The following is a 23432-nucleotide window of genomic DNA, read 5'->3' on the forward strand; positions in this document are numbered from 1 at the left end:
AAATTGGTCTGTGCTAATTATTTTTTTATAAATCTACTTTGATTTACTGTTTTAGTTTGTGTTTACAAACAATTTTTTTTTTTTTCTCTGAGAGTTAAACTAATGGACCTATAACCTCCTGGTCCTGTATTTTAATTCCTCTGTTACACCACCAGAGACAAAGGAATTAAATGTTGTTGATGATTGCTCAACAGGATATCCATCAACTCTGGCATGGAGGGACTAATTTTAGAAGAGAAAGTGGTTTGGAGCCCATTCAACTGTCAGCGTTGCTGTGTCAGGTCAGGAAGGAATTCGCCAAATACCTCTGGGCTCTGGTCAGTTCTCATTTAACTTCCATGTTGTCTCTAAAACACTGGTTCATTACCAAAGACATAGACAGGAGACAACTAGCTTCCTCCAACATCATACAACATTTACAGCTTTGACCAGCATTTTAGTGTTTTGAGTTGGTTTAATTGGCATTCACACAGACAGGTGTCTAACTTCAACCTTACAAGTCAAATTCTCTGAGGCTCTTAGGCCATATGACTCTGGGAAGTAGAAGAAAATAAAGCAAGGAGAAGACTGCCAAAGCACGGGTCTTAATGGGTGGTAGATGAAAGGAGGAATTCTTCTTCGAATCCTTTAAATTAACAGCTCTCCCCTATCCACAGACTGTTCTTGGCCAATATCCATAAGTAATTCGTAAGTAATGGAATTACGAAAAAACAAGCTGCAGCTTCCAGAGTTTTGCAATTACCAGGGGATCATACGGCTTGAAGAACCATGGATGGCTACATGCCACAGAAAATTCTAAGTCAAAGGGTTGTAGTCAAAGGTTTCTTTAGCAAGCAACTTTCCAGCCTGAGATATAATAAAGAAAATTTGAGAGGTCTGGTATTTAAAAGGGAAACAATGACAAGGTAGATTACTTATTACACATATCTTGCAAACCAAGAGAGAAAAAAGTTATTGAGTGTCTCATCTGACCCCACTACTTTATGTTTTAAAAAAGGAATACAACTGATAACTTGTGAAAACATATGTGAAACTGGTTTACTCTAAAATTAAAAGACGGTAGTTACACCTGCACGCATGTCAAATATTTGATATTATTTAAGACTGTAAAATCTCATTTTCCTGTTCTCCTCTATTTTCACCAGAAGAAAAAAATGTTATCTTCCCTGCCATAAGCTATTTAAGAACACATAGGAAAAGCAGTGTTTCAGCCATTTTCATGCTATGTAATGTTAGATCTCCAGGGTCTTAATTATGAGATGAGAGGAGGCTCCTTAAGTAATCAGTATAATCTCCAGAAGATTTAAAGCATTTCACTCAGCATTTCCCTTTTTAGCTCAACTATGTTCACAGCACCGGGTTTTTAAATGCCGTGGAAGCACTCTACTTAATTCAGAAAGCTTGAGTTGAGAAAATACAAGTTTTCAGATTAATACCAAAAATCAAGTAAGCTCTTAGAAATGCTGTTTAAAATAATCTTTACAAACATAAATAGATATACTAGCAACATACCTGAAAAAGAACATGAACAGAGCAGCTGTGATGCAGAACAAAAGGACCTACAAGAAGGAGAAAGAGTGTTATTACATAAAACATCACACTACTACTGCATGTTCTGGATCATGAAGATTTTACAACTGTTACTATAAAAGTTACACTTTATTTATACGCTTGATGGGCCAGAATGAAAGCTTGTCTGAATCCACCAAAAAGGATTCTCTTGTTTCTAGTGGACTTTGAGCCATTCCTGTAGAAGTTAAAAACAATATGAAATCCAAACCAGGGGAGTGGGACAAGACACACAGCAAATGATGCCACTTAAAATAGCCTGGAATAAAATAATAAATAATAAAATCATAATAAAACAATAGAATAGGGAAAAAAATAAAACAATAGAATGAAAACAATAAAGCAGTAGAATGGAAATTTAAACATTATCTTTTGACTGTCTTTGCTTTTGTGATTTATTCAAATATATTGCTAGTTTCAGTTTAAAAGGCAGGACGTTTAAGACGTCTGTACAGACAGCTGCTTCTGCTTAACCACTTTCGAGCGAGTTTGAGAGTAGATAATTTATTCCCAAATAAGAGTATCCTTTCTAATAGTTTATCTTCGTGTTGAACTCACTTGGAATAATCCAGTCTTGCTCTAGATTATAAAAGAGTCAGTGAGCAAACTTAGCAGCTCTCCAGCACAGCAAGGGGAACGACCTATTTCTTCCTCCCATCCCCTCTGCTCCCAGCTCAGTGCTCTTACCTCCTCCTTACCACCTGCACAGTGACCCAAAAATGCTGAAGAAAACAACCTCAAGGAGGAAAAAAAGTAAACCAAAACTTTGCAGAGTTTTATGCCAATTTGGTGAGATAAGGAGATCACTGGAAGGGTGTAAAGGCACCAGAGGAGGCACAGGCAAAAAGGATGGAGGGGGATCTCCGTGCCAGGAGCAGAGAAGGGGAGAAAGGATGAAGGCATCCTTCTTGAGATACCAACAAGCCGTTGTACCTTGACTGTAGAACTGCTTGTACATATAGCTGTTTCAGGAACAACTACACCATGCTTTAAATTCATAACCTGCCTTATTCCATGCCGTCTTTGCCAGATACAGCGGGAGAGCAAGAAAATACTATCTTGTTCTAGATACACTGGCCCATATTCATACCATCATTCAGAGGCAAAAACCTTACAGAAAAATTGCAAGTGTTTTAGAAAACACTTGCACTTATTTTCAAGGGTACAAGAAGTTTTGATCATGATAGGATACAGATAGCTTAAGTGAAAAGAAATTGAAATGCTGGCAGCAGTGCATATTTGAAGGTTATAAACACGCAGAACAGTAGGCTGCTGCGTGTTGATATAGATCAGAAAGCGTGATAAAAATTTGAATAGGAAAAGTTTACAATGACTTTCAGAGGAAAAAAATCTTACAATGAGACTACTTCCCTTTTCTAAGTCCTCTGGTGTGTGACTTAAAATTAGGTCACACAAGACATTATAATGTTTACTGTGTAAACTACCCATTTTTTTTTCCTTTTCCTTCACCAGTACTATCATATTTTATTATTCTGCATCAAAAATGTGAACATCTGAAACGGTTTTATATGAAATCATTAGGATAAAGTGAGGACAATTATATATTTCAGTTCAAACTAGCAGCACAAGCAGACTTACATTTAAACCCAAGTTCTACTTAAAAAGATCTGCCCTAACCCTCCGAAGTTCAAACCGTATTTAATCATTCAAACAACAATCATCAATTCTTTGGATGCCATTTCTGGGAGACAGAAGGGACCAGAAGCCTTGACAGCCCGAGCAATGATATTGAGAAATAAGTGAGAAATGGCAAAAAAAAACAGTTTTCGGGGGGGGGGGGGGGGGGAAGTATGCCTTTGCATATTAAAAACACTCCATTAAATAGTCTCTTTTTCTATCCCTTTTTTCTTTCCTTAGATGAGCTTCATAACAACCTAACAAGTATACATGTGTACATCACTAAGATTCCCTCCGAGCTCTCTCTTCTCCAAGCTAAACCATCCCAGCTCTCTCAGCCTCTCCTTGTACGAGAGATGCTCCAAGCCCTTAATCATCTTTGTGGCCCTTCACTCCAGTATGTGTATGCCTCTCTTATACTGGGAAGCCCAGCACTGGACACAGCACTTCAGATTTGTCTCACCAGGGCTGAGCAGAGGGGAAGGATCACCTCCCTCGACCTGCTGGCAATGCTTCTTCTAATGCAGCCCAAGAGGCTGGTGGCCTCCTTTGCTGGAAGGGCTTCTTGCTGGCTTATGTTCAGCTTGGTGTCCACAAGGACTCCCAGTTTCTTTTCTGCAAAGCTTTCCAGATGCCCCCAGCATACACTGCTGCCTGGGGTTATTCCTCCCCAGGGGCAAGACTGGGCACTTCCCTTTGTTGGACCTCATGAGGTTCCTGTCGGCCCATTTCTGCGGTCTGTTGATGTTCCTCAGGATGGCAGCACAACTACCTGGTGCAGCAACAACTCCTCACAGTTTTGTATCATCTGCAAGCCTGCTGAGGGTGCAGCCTCCTGTCCACTCATCCAGGTCATTAGTGAAGATGCTACTGACCCCAGTATGGACCCCTGGGGTACACCACCAGTGACTGGCCTCCTGCTGGACTTTGTGCTGCTGATCACAACCCTTCGAGCCTGCCAGTTTTCAGTCCACCTCACCATCCCCCTATCACCAATTTGTCTATAATCTGTATTCTATTTGGCAAAATCCGAGCAACTTAAAGTACTTAAAGAACTTGCTTAATCAACCCTTATAGTTATCAGATGTCTTCCAGAACTTAAAAATATTCTTTGAAAAAAAATTAAGATGTGGAAGACCTTGGCCAGGTGGAAAATGGGAAACTGGTACCAATTTTTGCAAATGAGAAGTTCAGGGAATATTAGATGGTCAACCAGGCCACTTCTAATATCCACAACTATACTAGAATAAATTATTTGAAACAGCCAGTTTATAAACATCTAAATAACAAGACGGTAAGAAACAATCAACACAATAAACAAGTAAATTAAAACTATTTTAATTTTCTTCTTTAACAGATGTTTTAAGGAAAGGAGCAAGTGTAATTTGTCTGAACTTTGATGCACCTTTGTGGCAGTTGCATATGTTAATTAAGTAAGTGGGCACAGAGATGCTCAAGACCACTACACGAGAAAACTCTAATAGCAGTTCATTATGAAACGAGAAGGTATTTTAACTGAGGTCACCCAAAGAGGTTTTGCTTCCCTCTTCAGTAACGATTTGAATGATGGAACAGATTATGTCACAAATTCACAACATACTTTAGAGGCCAGGTCTTCACGTAAAGTGATTGGATTGCCCAAAGTCAACAAGATGAAATTCAATAAAAACAAGTATGAAGTACTTGGCAGGAGAAGTCACATACACAAAAAAACCATGAGAAGAAACAACTGCACAGGCAGCACAGGAGTATAACAAATTCCGCAGATCACAAATAAATAGGCACCAGCAATGCGAGGCTGCGGAAAGCGCTGTAGAATAGCATTACGGACTCTTTTAGAAGCAGAGGAGGTAAGACATCACAGAGAAAAAATACTAAAGCCTACAGAAACACAATTCTAAATATTGAGTGAATTTAAGCCTTAAAATCTAGTGAGCAGGAAGTCTCATTTGGGATTTGTCTTGCAGAGTCCATCACTTTTTCATTTACGATACAAGGTCAACAAATTGTGCTTGGCAACACACAGACCTTGAAACTTTCCAGCTGCAACAGATACAACAAGCAGACAACCTACATGTTTCTAATGAGAATGATACGCACTAAATATTTGAACATTTTTAAAGAGAGGTGCACAGGTTACAAGGAAAAATCCCTATGCTCCAGGACAGGTTAGCATATTTGGTGTGTAAGGTGAGCACTGCAATTTAATTGATCACATTATACTTTACTGTACTATACTAAAACTTAATAAACAAAGAGGAAAGTTGCTGACGAAACTTGAGGTACTTTTTCCAGATCTCTGTTGGCTGACAAAGACCTTTCCCCCCCCGAAGAACGCTTAGCCCTCATATAAACAGTATCACAAAGCAACATTCAGCAGTTCCCAGTTCTGAGCACAAAACAAAAAGCTCTGGCTGAAAGTGGTTACCACCAGCCCCAGGAACACCAGCAGCCCCAGGAACACCAGCAGCCCCAGGAACACCAGCAGCAGCAGCTCACAGATAACTTGCCCTCACAGCCAGATAGAAATCTTGGACCAGAGAAAGGAAAAATAACATTCACAAAACTGTTAAAACTACTCTCAAGTCTCGTATATTCTGAATTTTCATGCATATTGCCTATTCGCAAGATTACGTGTATCTTCCCTAAGCATTTTCATTATAGTCTGATTTCCTGGGGTAAAAAAAGAAGCTGCTGGTCCTCCCATACAGCCAGAATAAAGAGTATGACTGAAGTCTGTGATAAAGTAACATAGACCTTGTAATTAAAAAGCACTGAAGATACACGTAATCCATGTAAATGAAGACAGGAGGAGGGAAAAGGGACAGATCAGTGATATCAGCTGGTAGAAGCTGTCCTGGTTTCGGCTGGGATAGAGTTAATTTTCCTTCTAGTAGCTGGTACAGTGCTGTGTTCTGGATTTAGTGTGAGAATGATGTTGATAACACACCGATGTTTTAGTTGTTGCTAGGTAATGCTTAGACTCGTCAAGGACTTTTCAGCTTCCCATGCTCTACCGACTGAGAAGGCTGGAGGGGCACAAGAAGCTGGGAGGGGACACAGCCAGGACAGCTGACCCCAACTGGCCAAAGGGACATTCCATACCATGGGACGTCATGCTCAGTACATAAACTGGGGAAAGCTGGCCGGGGGGGCTGCTGCTCGGGGACTGGCTGGGCATCGGTCGGCGGGTGGTGAGCAATTGCACTGTGCATCACTTGCTTTGTATATTCTTTTATTATTACTACTATATTTCAATTATTAAACTGTTCTTATCTCAACCCACGAGTTTTCTCACTTTTACCCTTCTGATTCTCTCCCCCATCCCACCGGGGCAGGGGGGAAGTGAGCGAGCGGCTGGGTGGTTCTCAGTTGCTGGCTGAGGTTAAACCACAACAGAAGCATTTAGAGTGTTGGAGCTACAGTTCAACACTGAATAGTGTTAAATCCAGCTCACAGAAGACCCGAGGCTGTTTCAGCCACTGGCACATCAACACTTGACTTCAAGCGTGTTCATGAAGCCTGAAAACCATCACGTTCTTAATCAACTACTTTGCAACGCATGCGAGAGCTACATCTACGCTCAATGATAAAAACCAAAAAAGTTACTACTCCTAGTTCTTGAAGGCTGTGTGCTACAGAAAAAAGAACTGTCAGCTAAGGTCTGTCCAAGAAAAATTTTATTGGTAAAAATCATGGAAAATTAAAACCCCTGATGACATTTGACTAGCAGACCAGTTAAAAGAAGCCCCTCCAATAATTATTACTTGATCCAACTTCTTCCAAAAGTTACAAAGAAGGGAAAGTGGACTTACTATTATTTTTCCATATGTATTATTTGGTCTACTGAGAAAAACCTAGCTTTACTCGTAAATCCACAGAGCTACACAAACAGCATTATAATTATATTTTGGTGTAAATCATAGGAATTTTTCAACTGATGGTTGTGGTTCCTGAATTTTATTTCAAGACATGTTATTGCTCCAATAAAAATGCTATCTACAGCTCTTAGCATGAAGATTATCTCTTAAGCAAGCTCCCTTCTAATAAAATAAAAAAATCAAAATAATGGAGCTAGACATGCAGATTAATGTAATGGGCTTGTACTCCAAGATCAAGGAACTAAATGTGCATGGAATAGCTCTTTTCTACCTGCACATTACATAACGTAAATCGTAGTGTCCTAATCAATGAAATGTCTTTATAAAATTTATGTGCTATTCTTTTCCAGTAATAAAGTATCTGGTTAAAATGCATAAACCTTTCATTAATTTTATAGTAGTTAAAGGGGATAGAAATCACAGAATCCTTCTGATTAATTAGACAAAGATACCAGAAGTCATATAGAAAGAAGTTATGTGAAAATACGTGTCACGTTTCATTATGTTCAGCCACTTGAAATCTGAGCTGATGATCACTCTTACTAATGTAAGTAGTTACTTTTTAGTATTATTTAATGCCCCAGGCAAAAAATTATCATACTAAATAATTACCTGATGGAATTAGTCACCATTGCTGACAAGGCAGTTCTTACATATGACAGCTACATCTTCACCTGTATGAGACTAAAGGGCAGGACTTCAACCCTAAACCCATGAGCTGCTAATAATATCAGCTATACCACCGGAGTTCACTGCTATAAACAGCACTTACGCTCTGACACGGTGCAGAGGAAGGCTGTAGCAGCCACTTACTACTAGATTATATCAGCAATGGGTTTGGCAAGTGGCTTTCCTGAGCACCGAACTAGTTTCTATCTGTTCTCCCACTCTCCGCCTTAGTTCTCTATTTACTGTCCCAAGTGAGTAAAAATCACTTGGGGAGGTTTTTATTGTGCCCCCCATCACATTTTCCCACCTCTTAGACTGCTGTTTTTTTTGGGCTAGCACACTGAGAGCAATGCTATCATAACGTTATTCTTACCAGCTAGAGAGCTAACAAAAACCAAGAGGCAGCTACAAAGAGCAATTTCATGTCCAGAATACATGACTTCAAATAAAACTAAAGATGCCAGTATCTCAACGCTTTTGGCTTATTCAGGAGAAGACGCAGAGGTGGTTGGAGTATCACTACAAGAGCCTGGATGAGTAAAGACTATTCTTTAGTTTGATAGAAAGAAACGTATGATGGTGAGAACCTGAAGTCTGCCAAATTCAGACTAATAAGATGGCAACTTTTTCTCCGGTTAGTAAGATTAATTAACCAAATACGATTAGACTGTTTTGTGTACCATGAGTTGTACACTCGATGCACAATGTGGTAAGATTCACTGGCCAGTCTTAACCAGTAAATGACTAGATGATTATAATGGTCTCCTGCAGTGTCCGCATTCATGAAAACAGTATTATTAGCGTGTGTATTTTAAATGAACACACTACATACACTAAAACAAGCATTTGTACACACCTCAGCAAAAGCTTCTGAATCCTTTGCTCTTTATTTAAATTTCAGTATTGAATATAATACATACTTCAGATCTGTCCAATGGCTTATTAAGGCTATAGTGAAAATATAGTGAAGGCTGAAGGGAAAATACACTCCCAAATCCTGCAGCAGCTCCAGCATTATTGCAACCATCCAGCTTTCCATGTCTCAGAGTCTCTCGTTCCTCTCTGTGTCTCACAGACGGCACCTCAGAGGACCAAACAGTCCCTTAGACAGGGCCAGGGTGTTTTGAACAACTAATTTCTGTATTTAGCCACAAAATCCTTGTATTTCAATCCCCCATGGAGATGGAAGGAGCCAACGGGGAATGCAAAGCACTCTTGTTTCCTCAAGCATGTACAGGTCTGGAACAACCAATACTCCAAGTCCAAGATCTGACACAGATCTAACAAAACACATGCACCATAATCAAATATTACTGTCAGTACCTGCTGGGTACAACTATCTACAGACAGTTTGGCACAGTCTGATTACTCTGATGTCATATACTCTCTCTTCTCTTTTACGCGCTAATTAAAAAATTGTGATCTACTTTTTTTTTAAGTTTCCATTTAAATAGTAATCTTTATAATATCCCTTATTTTTCTATTAATAGCACCCTTCAATTCCTAAGAACTGCAGTGAGTAGCAAAAATTAGCTATTCGATTCCCAGTGTTGCCATTGCTTCTTAAAGAAGTCACACAGTTCCTGTGCATAAATGTCATCATTCAAGTTTTTAAAACAAAGATATAAAGGTATTTCATGTTGAAAACAGGTAATTTGGTTTTGTACAAAAGCATAACAACTTATGGAAAATGGTGGTTATTTTTTACCAAGCTTGACTTTCTAGTGATCCCAAAAGACATATGCCAATTGATAACCCTAAAATGGAACCATCTCTCTCTGGACATTTTAAGTTATGCAATGTTTTACCTTCTTTCTATAGTAAATCCTGTTAAATCAAAATCTTTGTAACACCTGGTGTCCTCCTCTACTTGAAATCCACCGTATTTGGGGAGAATTTCACGAGCTATCAGAAGTATTGGCGAAAACTCGTCATAACTTTGGTCATCCACATAATGATTATTTTTCTAGTTGAAATTAAGTAACTTCTGAAGCAATGCAACATTGCTGCTGCTTTAAAATTGACAGGCTTTATGAAAATGTAGAAAACAATTTGTCAGATCCTTACTGGGCACTGGGCCAATTTAGCTACACCTACACCATTTCAGCTATTAAAGGCTCCTGATTTTTTCCTGCCAGCAAGCCTCAAGCAACCTCTAGGCTGATAAAATCAAAAGAAACACCAGTACGTGTTATTAAACAAGAGATTATATCGATTCATGTTAAAGCACTGTCGTTTGATCATGATTAAATGATTACAATTGGCAAATGTAGAAGGTAACTGAGCCAAGACAGAGAGCACCTGCCAGTCTCAGAAGAGTATGGAAGAATAAAAGAGAAAATTAAACACTTGGTTTTCTAGTTCACAAATTCCACATATATACATACAGTTAAGCACTTCAACACCCTACATTTGTTTTCTCACAAAACACTTGTCAAGTCTCCCTCCATTTTTCATGTTATCTTAACTACAACAAACAATGCTACAACATACTGTAACAGAGCCACGAAACAGCCTTTCTTAAAGCTCTTGACGAGAGTCCACTGCTTTCAAGGACACACAACGCTTGAGAGACTGAAGTATAAAAAAAAGTAACTGACAAATGAAACAGCAGTACCTTACTATTGCGCCTTCCTAAAAGAGTGAAGAAGAGCTATTTTACAGCATATCACATTGGAAGAGCTGGTCCGGGCTCACTTCTCAAACTAATCAAGCCTTTGAAACACAACTGGCAGGCGGCTCCAACACCGAGCAATGGCGACACACCTCCAATCCTATTCTGTATCTTCTGGTACTCCCAGGTCTCCAAGTCACATCCCAGGCTATAAAACATAAACCCTCAATTATCAGCTGTAAAAACATCATCCTGTTAGGTTGCCACACAGCCACCTTCTCATTTCAAATAGTATCTAACTAGAAAAAAGTGCACACACAAAAATATATATACATAGAAAGTAAGTACAATACCTTAGGGCAACAGAGACATCAAATTATTTGGGAGAGCTGCTCTTTCCTGAATTAAAAAAAAATAGTTGTCTGGCTTAGTAATAATTACAAGAGGAAGAAAAGAGCAGGAGGAAACTCCAGCCAACATATCACACGAACAAGAAACTACCTTCCTGAAACAAAATATAACAACTTTTAAAAAATCAAGTTGTTTTTTTTTTTCTCCCGTATTGTAAGATGTATTTAAATTAAGCAAATTTATTTTTTTCCCCGTGCACCTGGTTGGATAACACTATCAACTCAATTGCTCAGTACAGAGACACGTAGAGAATCACATGCATAACCTACACTTAAAGGGGATAAATAGAATTGAAAGATGAGATGCTTCCTTAAAGACAGCTCATTTTTAAGTTACTATTATATGAAATGCCCCCAAATTAACTAAAGTCAATGACACATCTCCACTGACCACCCAGACACTGCATCAGAATCAAGGAGGAGGAGGATGTAAGCATCATCTTTATATTCTGAAAATAACATTTAGATGTATCTTCTTCAACACAAACCTTTTGTAGCAGCTGTTTTTCCTTTTGCATTTACCAGCATGGGGAAAAAAAAGCATAAAAGCTAGCAGCTTGGTGTGGCTCATTAGGAGGATTGTGCTCGGTGCTTCTGCAACATGTTCCCGCCTGAGGTCTGTGTTCTGCTCACAGCAGCACATGTGCTCGCACACCCTGCCTCACACAATCAAGCGCCCTTCCCCTAAAACTGTACCTTGATAGATGGCATCAGTACATTCAAACATGAACAGAAACACTGTCAAATGGATCGCTGTTGAAAGGTTACTCTTGGATTCTGATCAATAAGGGAAAAATGAACAGCTTCAGTGATTAGTCCCTACAAGAGACCATTTTTGCGATGAGACATGGTAAATTCTCGATTTACACACCACAAGAAATGTATTAAACATGACACTGCCATATTTTCAGTTCACTTCCCATTTCCTGACATAGCTCAGCTTTAAGCCCCCCAACCGTGACTTTAATACTCAGACAGTTGTAGGTTTGGGGGCTTTTTTGTTTTCTACATTTGCTTTGTTTTTGGAGGCCTCTTGAGAAAATCAGCATGCCCTCAGCAGGGCAAGTCTTGCTGAATTAGGCCTGCCTGGGTGGACGTGCACTTTGATGACTTTTGAAACCTTGATTTTCATTATTGTGTTTTAAGATAATAACTAACAGCCATTCAGCAGATTTTATAGTTCATTTCTAATTACCAGGGAGTATTTGCAGTTATGTTGACTGTATTTTTTCGATAGTTACAGTTTTCACAAAGACAATTTCTCTACAAGTTTTTGAAAGTCAAGAATTTGACTAATGAAAAATTTTCATATGAAAAAACAAGCATAGATCAAAAAGAAATCCTCGATCTTAAAAGGCTTCCTAGTGCTTGTGAACTAGAAAGCCTTCTTAGATAGAGCTTTTCAAAGCAGGGAATATAGAAAATTCTCCATGAAACAAATCCAAAACATTTATCAGTCAGTAAAAGCATATGTCCAGCTCTGTTTAAATACCCAGGTTGTCTCTGTCCGAGAACCAGGAGTAAGACAGACACACAGTAAGGCAGGACACAAGAACAACTCAGTACCTTCCCGCTGTGAGAATGATTAGACACGAAGTGGAGTCACATGGTCACTTGTAATCCTTCACAGTGCTCAGGCACTCAGAAACTGAAATAGTTCAAGTTTCTCTGCCTTTCAGACATAAACAGTCTCTAGCTCATAGAAGGCTAATTGTGGTAAGGCACCTATGGTATTTGATCAAATTCTTCAGAGATCTATTAACAAAACAAAATAAAACCCCTTCCTCTTCCCAACAAAGGTGTGCTGAAACTATGGAATGAAGCAAAAATTAGGGGAGTATGTTCTTGACCAATACCTCACCAACAATACCGTGTACAAAGAGAATTAATATAGTTAATGTTTTAACAGGCAATATCCTTGAGAAGAACAAGCTTCATGAGAGTGAAAATTAATATATAAACACACACACACACACATATATATATATATATATGGGCACACCATGAAGAGTCCAAGCGAAGGACTACAAAGATGATCAAGGGCTTGGAAGAGAGGCTGAGATAACTGGGGTTGTTTAGTCTGGAGAAGAGAAGACCCGGGGGGGGGATCTTAGCAATGTGTATAAATAAATTCCTGGTGGGGGGAACTAAGAAGACTGAGTTGGCCTCTTCTCAGTGGCACCCAGTGACAGGAAAGGAGGCAATGGGCATAAGGGGAAATACATCAAATTCTGTTTAAATCTAAGAAATAACTTTTTTCTTGTGAGAGTGGTCAGGCCCAGCGAAGCCTCCATCCTTGGAGGTACTCAAAACTCAACCAAAGCCCCGAGCAACCTGCTCCAGTGGACTGTGCTTTGAGAAGGGAGGTTGGACTAGTTGACCTCCAGAGGTGACTTCTAACCTCAGCTCTTCTGTGATTTGGTGAAGTACTAGATCCTAGAATAGCCTAGCAAACTGCATTTGCGTACAGACTCTATATAGAACTACACTGTACTGAACTACATTACAAAAAGAAGTATTTTTTCCCCTTGTTTATTAAAAAGATGTATTTGTTTGCCTAGTGATTTTTCTAAATCAATGATACATTAACACAAATTAGAGAGAAAATGTCCAACTGCTTGGAACAAAGAATGCCACATAATGTAACAAATCTAGATTTACATTATGCTTTTAATGCAATAATAAATAGCTTAGACTAGTGCCAAAGTAATACAATTGCAATTCAGTCATGTAGATGTTGGAGAATGCAAACAGATTTCAAAAGTTGATTTGCACTCCTGAACAATAACTTGATCTTGCATTCATTAGTGGTTTTTTACACATGCAAATATTCCCAGTAACTTCCAGTGAGTAAAATACCTCAGTGATTAACCCTCATAGACTGTGTGGTCTGCACCCATCTGTTTCTGTTCAAATGACTTTGAGAAAAATAATGTAGATACTCTTTCATGTATCTATAATTAAGGTTGATTTTGTGTCAGGTTGTTTTCATTTCGGGTATTTTGGTATTTCTACAGGGATTTAGCAGCTGTTTCACCTTTCCCCGCTTACAACTCTGAGTGTAATATAACTTTTCAGGGTATTTACAACCAAAGAATGAATATAAGTGAATGTAATTAGAAGTGCAATGATATCAAATCATTGAGCTTATCTAATTCTCATTCAATTCCCAAATCTAACTTGTAAGCACCAAGGCTAATTTTTATTCCTGGCTTTATCATCTTTTGCATGAGTTATTTAGTTGCCTTGCCTCATTTTTCCTTTCCTTTAGCATTCATGGTTCTCTTATCAGTGTGATTTCAACTGTAAGTTTCTTGTACTTAAAATGCCCAGTTCTGGACAACTGCAACTATTCTCTGGCATTGTTTTCACCATCCTCAAGTTGCACAAACGTGTTCCTAACTTGACTTTGACCAGTGTAGACTTTTATCAGGAAATAATATTATCTCAAAAACTTGAAGCTGAAATTCTGTTTCACACAAAAAACTGTTCTTACCAGCTTTCTCCCATTAGCTGAAGTGATCCTCATTTCTTAATCCCAGAAATCAAAAAAGCCCTACGATTAGTTTCCTCTTTCTGACCATATTAGTTTGCATACTAGTCTGACACAGGCAAGGACACTACATTTTTAACCGTTAACTCTGGGCAATTAACAAACTTACACAGAATATTACCTCCAGAACTTACAGCCTGGTTTCAACCCAATTCAGCGAAGCTACACGTCTCAGAGAATTACATTCCTGCAAGATCCATTGAAATCAGCAGCTGGGTGGTAAAGAGGCCAAAATTAGTGCCCCCCTCACCAGAAGAAGTTTCTGACTGCACGTGGAAGCCATCTCCTCCCTTTGGCCTGCTATTTTTCAATAAAATCGCTGAAAACAGTTACAGTTAACAAGTACGTTATACATGCAGCTTAGTCTTGAGGAAAAAACAGAAAAATAAAATTACTTTATGTCAAATAACACCCTAAATAACGTGCAATGCTTCTGAATACAACACCAAACCTACACACACACTCTCAAGAAACTTCAAATTATAAGAAAAAAATCTGCTTTAGCATTTGTTCTACACGTAACTCCAATTTTATCCTAAATTATGCCTGGAACACCTTTAAAATATATGATCTACAAGGAGTAAACTTTTCCACATTTCTTTAGATTCACCATGTTACATCAGAGTAAAATACTTCTGAAATAGCTGAAACAGGCCCATTTAATTGAATTTGGGCCCCCAAAATGCTACACAGGGCTTTGTTCTTGCTGTTTTAAATATTCATTCACTTCAGAACTACAAACGACCTCCAAAATTGCTATCATTTTAAACTTTCAGATATTTTTACATATGTATAATTATATTCATTGCTAACATACGCTACAGAGTTCAGGATATTCATCGGCAACACATGCAAGAGTTTTATAGTATACCACTGGACCGTACTGAACCAAATTTAAAAATCAACACTTCAAATCTATATTTGAAGTCTAAGATTGTCTAAGATTGGGTCACTGCAATACTACTACAAGCTGATGAGTTCTTCATGACAGCTACACATTTCACTGTGCAGGTTTGCTCGTCACTGGGCTGTGTCTCAGGTCAGGCTGAAGCTTCATGAATTACTTTCAGATATCAACTTACGTAGTCACCGTTCCTCCTCTCCGGTACCTTTTTTTGCTGATTACTGCCATGTGTCTTCTGCTGGCACAGAGATGCACAGAAAAACAAATCATAGACCTGATCCATCTGAAAGTAACTATTTTCCCCTCCCAAGGACTGAGCAGGGGCAGGAGCAGGCAGCTGCCGTTCATGCCTGCCTAAATCAGTTTAAGCCACACAGAGATCAAATCGTAGCCTGTTACACACTGCAAACTCCTAACAACACAGTCAATTCAACCAGCACGATTTGAACCTCCCATCTTTATAACTTTGATGAATAAACGTGAAGTAGTTGTGAACTGTTCAAATTAGGATACATTGAAAACGCAGAATTAGAAATATACTTGAAATATAACGTTGCAAATGAAAACTACAAAAACGCTAACATCTCTAAATATTAAATCCATATGTAAGCTGAAATTTAAATCTGGTTACTTATCCTACAAGAGCATTACAAATGTAGTAAATACTAAAATAGCAATAAATTTTCTTAGTAGTCTGTGCGGATGTCTCATATTAGGCTCCTGAACATAACTCCTTAGCTCATGTTACGGATATCATCCAAGATTTCATCTCCACCATGAGGATATCTGCTTGCCTCTTTTTCTTCCAGAGCTCATAATCACCAAAGAATTACAAGGTTTGATATTACCTTAGTATCCAAAAAGGAACTGCAAGAGATATTTGTCTTTAAAAGTTTACAGGCGTTGAAATAATTTCCTTGCTGCAAAACACATGTATTACAATAATATTCCAAGCATAATATTCTGTGCAAGGCAGCATCATGAAAGCCACTGTATCCAGTAATCATTCATACTGGTGAAAATTATAAACAGTATCAGAACATGATGAAATTCTAATAAGCACTAAAAACTAGTAAAGGGACAGGTTTAAAGTAGTAGAAATAAATAATGTATTTTCCTAATTCAGAAATAAACAGCATGGTTTTCCCACTATTGCAACCACCTAAGTATTAATTTAAGCAGTGTATTTGATAATTAGAGAAAGTTAGATGGACAAATTTAAAAATTACTAGAAATTATAGCATGCTCAGCCATACTGTAATTTAGTTACAACAGACAAATAGTTATTTTTCAGCCTCAAAAATTTCCTGATCCACATGCCCGAGCCCGTAGCTGCCCTCTCTGTTCTGCTGGTGAAACTGCAGGCAGGGCGGGAAGGAGCTGAGGAAGCCAATACTGCAGCCAGGAGAAATACGTATTAAAGAATGCGCTCAGGAACCATGGATTTCTTTTCTTAAAAATTATGTATGACTAGCAGACACCTACCAAATTTTTTTTTATACATACATATACAATGGTATTTTGGTGTTTACTAATTGAAGAAAAAGTATTTAAAATTGATTATGATTATTTATGTTTATGCATAAATCATGGCACCTTGCACATGATGTCGTTTAACATCAGTATTTCTGTATCTTTCCACTACTTTGGCAGAGTTTTCAATAACATTGTGAACTACACGCATTTCTTTGCGAGTAAGAGCCCCCTTGAGAACGTGAGGAGGGGGAAATAGCATGGTAAGCTAAAATGCCTCTCACATTTCCCAAGATAGGAGCCTCCACAATGTACAGCTGACACTAGCTGTCATCGTAAGATACAGTTAACTCCTCAGGGTAACGAGGGCCCTTAACAATTAACATTTTATGTGAGCATGCTAGGAAAGACATACAATCAGAATTGTTTGGAAGGGGGTGAAAGCAGAGATTATGTTATCTGTTGAATGAAGGAGTTCATGCTGCGATAGAATTACTTTTCAGTGAAGCTTCCTGAGAAGGCATAGATACTCCTGCGTAACAGGAAAGGAAGGACCTAGCAACTTAAAGAAGTTCTCGCCACAGATGTCTACTCCGTCCCGCTGCTGGAGGTTACCTTTCCTTTGGCTTTGCCTTGCAGCAGCAAAACAGCTTGTGCGAGTACTCGGCATCCACTTCACTGCAGTGAGCCAGGGAAGGAAGTCACACTGTTGGTGATAGCTGGGCAACGTAAAGCAACCCATTTTGCTTCGAAGACCCCCTCATTTGGTCCTTTTAACCACCTCCTACGTGGAGACTGAGTGGAAAGAGGAGATGCTAAGCAGAAGCTAAGAGAAGCACTACTTTAAACCGTTCTAGCTAGATTCACAGTGCCTTTCCCTAAGTTTTTTATAAGCCTTAAGATTCTTAGACCTAATAAAAAGAAGCTCAAAAATGACATGGTAATCAGTGGAAAAATAATGGTGTTTTACTGAAATACTTATTAATGCACTTCTTTTTATAAGATTACACAGCAAAGGCTCACACACCAGGAAACATGCGTTTTTCTTATATTACAGAACTTCAATGTCAAGTTTCTTCTAACACCGCCTCACAGACAGTTCCCAAACTCTTCCAAAAAAATAGTAATATTCTTTTTTATTATTATCTCTGTGTACGAGTCTGCATTTTACCATTTAAGTCCACCAGAGCTGGACAAAATGTAGCCGTACACTTGAAGTCTTAGCAAAATCAATGTGTTTGTCAGAAAGTAGTAACTGATGTTACTCCTTTTCTCCTAATGATCTCTTTTACATTTTTAGCAATGTAGTCTTCATGAAGTGGACACGTGTCCTATGCAAACAATTTTTTTTTTGTGAGCTACAGCTACCTTTCAAAGAAAGGAAAATTTCAGAAAACAGAAACATTTTTCTATTGCTTACAATAAAATGTACAGACCCACTAGAACTAAATTTTTAAAGTAATACTTATCATGGTAAGCAAGGTCATGTCTTGCAGAAGCACTAAGAATGAAGTGTATTATATTTCCACATCTATTTTCTGATCAGTAAAGTACTAGCAAGATTTCCAAGAAGTCAGAACTCTAAAAAGTGGATAATGCACATAGATACTGATGGTATTGTGGATGCCTAACAGTTTTCCTTATAGGACATCTGACATCCTCTCCTTAACCTGTCATTGTTATGGACTAGAATTTGACTCTTAACCCACCAGTATTTCTTGAGTTTATATGAGACAGTTCAGACTCTCTAACTAAAAAGTAAAGGCTCTCACCAGAATAAACTTAAAAATTTAAAAAATAGGAGATAGCAGACCTTTTGACAGCACCTTTAATGGACAGGATGTACAAACTCAGGAAACATCATCAATAACGCCCATTGCACCATAACAAACAGATGAGATTCAAGGGTCGCACTCCATGTGCAGTAAGGGTTGTTTCCTGAAGGAGGCAATCCCTTCATGAGCTGGATAAAATCACCCCTCCTTCACCAGACTGAGATTATACCCCTTCATCTCTTTGCCTGCACACTTACACATCCATACTGAAGCTGTTCAACTTGTTTGGGATGCCAGCCTCTTAACTTTGGACACAACTACCGAATTCACACAACTTCTGACTTGTTTCACAGGGTCCGAAATGGTGGTACGTTCATCTAGATAATCACTTTGAACCTGGTAAGGTGTTGGATAAATAACGGGATTTTACTATAAGGGACCAGAAAGCTGAGTACCTGACAGGTCACCGAGCTGGCTTCTATGAAGGGGAAGATATTTTCACAAGACTGTGCAGTGGCAGATGGAGAAGAATCCTGGATTACCTTAAAAAACATCTGACCAAATTTAGAAGAGCTTTGCACTGTTGAGAAAACTAAGACAGAAGACAGGGCCTGCATCCTTCTGTGTCAGTCAGTATCTCAAAGGCCATCTAAGAATAAAGCATGAAAACTGAGACAGTGAACAACTCCTGGAAGTCAAGCAACTGAGTGGAGCAGTCTTCTTGCCAAACGCATTGTCAAGCTTTCAGCCCAATTAAAAGACGCATCAAAAAGATGTACTTAGATCATCGCTCTGCACACATGCAAAATCAGATATTAAATTTAAAATTTACAATTTTCACTTGAAAAACTCAACACAGAACTCACTTAGAATCATAGAATCATTTAGGTTGGAAAAGACCTTTAAGATCATCGAGTCCAACCGTTAACCCAACACTGCCAAGTCCACCACTAAACCATGTCCCTAAGCACCACATCTCCACGTCTTTTCAGTACCTCCAGGGATGGTGACTCCACCACATCCCTAGGCAGCCTGTTCCAATGCTTGACAACCCTTCTGCAGAGACACCTGCTACTGAAGAAACATAAAACTGGACACCTTCAAATGCATCGTGCCTGGGCTGCCTACGATCTACAGAGATGGTCTTGTCCCTAGCTTGCTAGGTAATGAAAATGACCGTTGTAACTGGAACATGAGTCTTAGCACAAAGAATCATCAAATGTTTTTCAGTATTTTATGCAAATAATGTAAAATACTGCACGACGGGGAATTCACCTCATCTAATGTTAGCCAACGAGCTAGAGATTTACTTTAGGCTCTCTTTAATTTATGTTCTCTCAGTAAGGGGAGACTCAGTAAGCACCCCCCTTGAGATGATAAAATAACTAGTCCAGACAAGACGACCTTCAAGCAGCTAAAGCTGAGCAAGAAGCCCGCTCTTTCTTGCAGCAGGACCTCTCTCACTCACATCTTTTCCAGTCTAAACCACACAGCCATCAAGTACTGTATCATTACTTTCTCAAATGTTTGTAAATACATTAAACTGATGACTGGATTTAGTGTTAAGGAAACTATACCACAAACAAGATGTTTTAACAACATTTTGAACTGTTGCTAATTATGAATTTTTGATCTGTATTTCACACTTGATTTTGCTGCAGAACCACAGCTAAAATTGAGTAAAAGTACCAGTTCTATGCTGTCAGAGCATGTAGTACAACACGGCATGACTGAGTTCAACTCTTTTCTAATATACGAGTTCTAAATTTCAGTAAGGCACACAACAACAATTATCCCATGAGAACAACTTACATCTGAAAAAATCTTACTCCACTAATAACTTAGAAAAATTAATTTTAAAATGTATTTTTGTTAGTTTATGGAAAAATAAGGTAAGTTATAAAAATTTAAAGGCTTACCATATGCATAATTTTTAACTAGAGGAGAAAAACAGAGATTACTTAAATGCTCTCATTAATGAAACATCTGCATTTAATACAGTTGATTACTCCTCTAAAAGACATCATCGATTATATTGTTCCCTGTAAAATCAATGCTATAGATTTGAATCTTCAAAAACTTCATAATTTCATAAGTGTTATGAGATTCCACCCACCCCCCCACCAAATACTGCATTCAAGTAATTCTCAGCACTGAATTAGTCCTAAATGTCACCAGAGTCCACCTCACCTTAGCTTGCCTGGTGAGCCACAACACAAGTGCTCACATTTGAAAGACCTGTTTGGTTTGGTTGACAGCAAAGGATGAACAACCTCTAGTCAAGTGCAATAACTCTACAAAGACCTCTCGTGATAAGGAGAAAAAGTGAAGGAAAGCACATCATGAAAACACTCAATATACTGAACTGTGTAAAATGCCTTAACACGAACATCTTCAAATACAACACCGAAGAGCTCAACCAATTTCTTTATGCTTTCCAGAACACACCTGCTGTCCTTTTGAACCATCTCATTAAGTATTGCTCTGAAGCACAAAGACACCGCGCTTTATCTAGCAAAGATTAAAGGGCTCCACACATCGCTCTTTCAGGAAATATAATTTGGATTCTGTATCTTCTACATCTACAGCCCACAAACGGTGCAGAAGACCAAATGATTTGGTTATGTCCCAGCAGTTAAAGGCCTTTCTGATTACAGGATAGGCACTTTGAAAGCAGTACAGCAAAAGGTGAAATGCACCCATAGCTGGTCATGAAATATTTGCTCCATTAAACTGACTCAAGTTTTCCAAATCACCACTGAGAAATTCTGAATTTCCCAAAGCGAGGTTTGTGAACAGATGAACTGCCAACTAATGAAGTAAAATGACATTCAAAATGGGATTATACAGAGAAAATACTATTTAAACTTCAAAGATGACAGATGATTATAATATAAATGAAACCAACCAAACATCCTTGGGTACAGGGATGACCAGCTGAAAACACCTTTTAATCTCCCAGCTACTTCTAGACAGTCTCTGCAAAAACAGTACTAGGAACAAATAGTGGGGCCGGTCCCCTACTCCACCAAAATACGTTATCTTGATGTTAGTTGTACTCAACAGCATAAACAAGCTATGAGAACATCTAACTGCAATGCAACAATGCTAGAATCCTCTCTTTCCAACCATAAATTTAGCACTTTTATATCATTAACACTGAAAACAAGAGCTAAACAAAATGTCACAGCTCATATGTCAATGACATATGCTATTATGTCAATGGGTTAACAAATTCCAGTCCAGAAAAATTTAAAGACAAGGTAAAATTTCTTTCCTGCAAATTGCAACAATGTAATTGAAATTAAACTGTTTTTCATTTAAATCCTGTTATTACTAGAAACTCTTTTTAAAAACTCAGCAATTTTGGCATAATTGTATTTCTGACCTGTTTCCTCAACAGTCTCAAAAGACTTTCCTGTAAAACAGCTTAAGTGCACATCCTACTCTGTAAAATGCCAGAGTGCATAATATCAGGGTATCCATCACATACAGATGATGTGTTTTTTTTCTTTCCCAATAGGGCACGTAAGAATAAATCAATCAACCAAAAAAATATCCCAGCAAATCTTAGTGAAAGTATCCCAAAACAAAAACTTCTTTCTGCTAACTTAATAAAAGACACCTGAGATGAATAAGACATTATGTATTATCTCATCGAGTTTCATTATTCCATATTTAAGGGAATGCTTTCACAAATACTCCTGAAATCTTTAAGTAATCTGTTATATCACAATTCCAAGGTATTTCAGGAATTTTATTCATTTCTCTGAAATCCAAGGAAGTAACAATGAATTTCATCTTTATTTTGTTTCCTTAGTAGCAACCACAACAACCCACCACCGCCTAGCACCGCAACCACCTGCAATTACATTTGCACAGGCAAAGGGCTATCACAGTGAGTCCAAGAGCTCCTTATTGTCCATCAGCCAACAAGAGCTGATCATCAGAGTATAAGCAGAAGTCTATAATCTTACAACTCAGAATAGGGTTATTAAAAAGCTGAAGAGTTTTGTTGTTGCTATTGGTTTTATTTTCTTTTCAGAATATCTTGCCTGTCTTACTACCTTCTAGCACTGTTACAAGTATTATTAAATTACTTCTTAGCATCAGCTAGTGGAGACACAAAGCCCTTGAGCTTACAGTCACCCATATCAACACATGACTTCCTACTTTGCAAAAGGTATTTCCAGCCAAGAGTCACCTCTTCTTTTTGGAACCCAGAAGAAAATACTTGGTATTCCCTTCATGGGCTCTCACAGTCATTAATGACTAAAATTAGTCATTGATCCTTAGCTGGATCAATTTCTTTTTCACACTATCCAAATTCAGGTGGTGGTTAAACAGAAACAGCTTTGTTAACCCACACCCATTAAAGGTAGTGAAATAAAACATGTGCAAAACATGGAAAAGAAAAAATCTGAGAGAGAAGATCCCCAAACGCTCCTTTTCCAGGAAGTATTTAAACAACGGAAAACAAAAGGAAGTCGGGAGCAGGAGAATATTCAGGGATTCAAATCTGAACCTAAAGCCAAACCAAACTATGTGCAGCATCCTTGCAGGCTGCTCACAAATCACCGGCCTCTAAATTAAATACAGGAAACACTGTGTGACCCCCCCATATTTGTCATTATTTGCACTGTTGTCACTATCTGCAAGGTATGGTTGACCTCACATGGACCTTAATGTTCATGGACCACAGGGAATCATTACAAAAGTGAAAACAACGGAGACGAAAGCAGAACTGAGCAGAGCAGGCAGCACATGCCCCACTATACCTGAAATTCAGATGAACAGATCAGGTTACACATATTCAAGCAAGTATACACCAGTGTAAAACATAGACTGATAGTTTCATCTATCAAATTACAGAAAAAACCTTGTAGAAATACAATGCCATCATACACAAAGTTTTAACCTGGACATTACTTTAATAGATTAGTCAT

At 38.4% G+C, this 23432-nt stretch overlaps 1 protein-coding gene across 1 annotated transcript in view; it reads right to left on the reverse strand.

Annotated features, from left to right (window-relative positions):
• TMEM135 (transmembrane protein 135) overlaps positions 1 to 23432 on the reverse strand; it is a 195682-nt gene that overhangs the window by 65036 nt on the left and 107214 nt on the right. Inside the window, exon 6 of the mRNA XM_076328343.1 lies at positions 1513 to 1559. Within this exon, the coding sequence (XP_076184458.1) occupies positions 1513 to 1559 (47 nt within the window). The remainder of the gene's footprint in view (positions 1 to 1512; positions 1560 to 23432) is intronic.

The sequence above is a fragment of the Aptenodytes patagonicus genome, chromosome 1 (assembly GCF_965638725.1).
Source record: "Aptenodytes patagonicus chromosome 1, bAptPat1.pri.cur, whole genome shotgun sequence".
Classification (NCBI taxonomy): domain Eukaryota; kingdom Metazoa; phylum Chordata; class Aves; order Sphenisciformes; family Spheniscidae; genus Aptenodytes; species Aptenodytes patagonicus.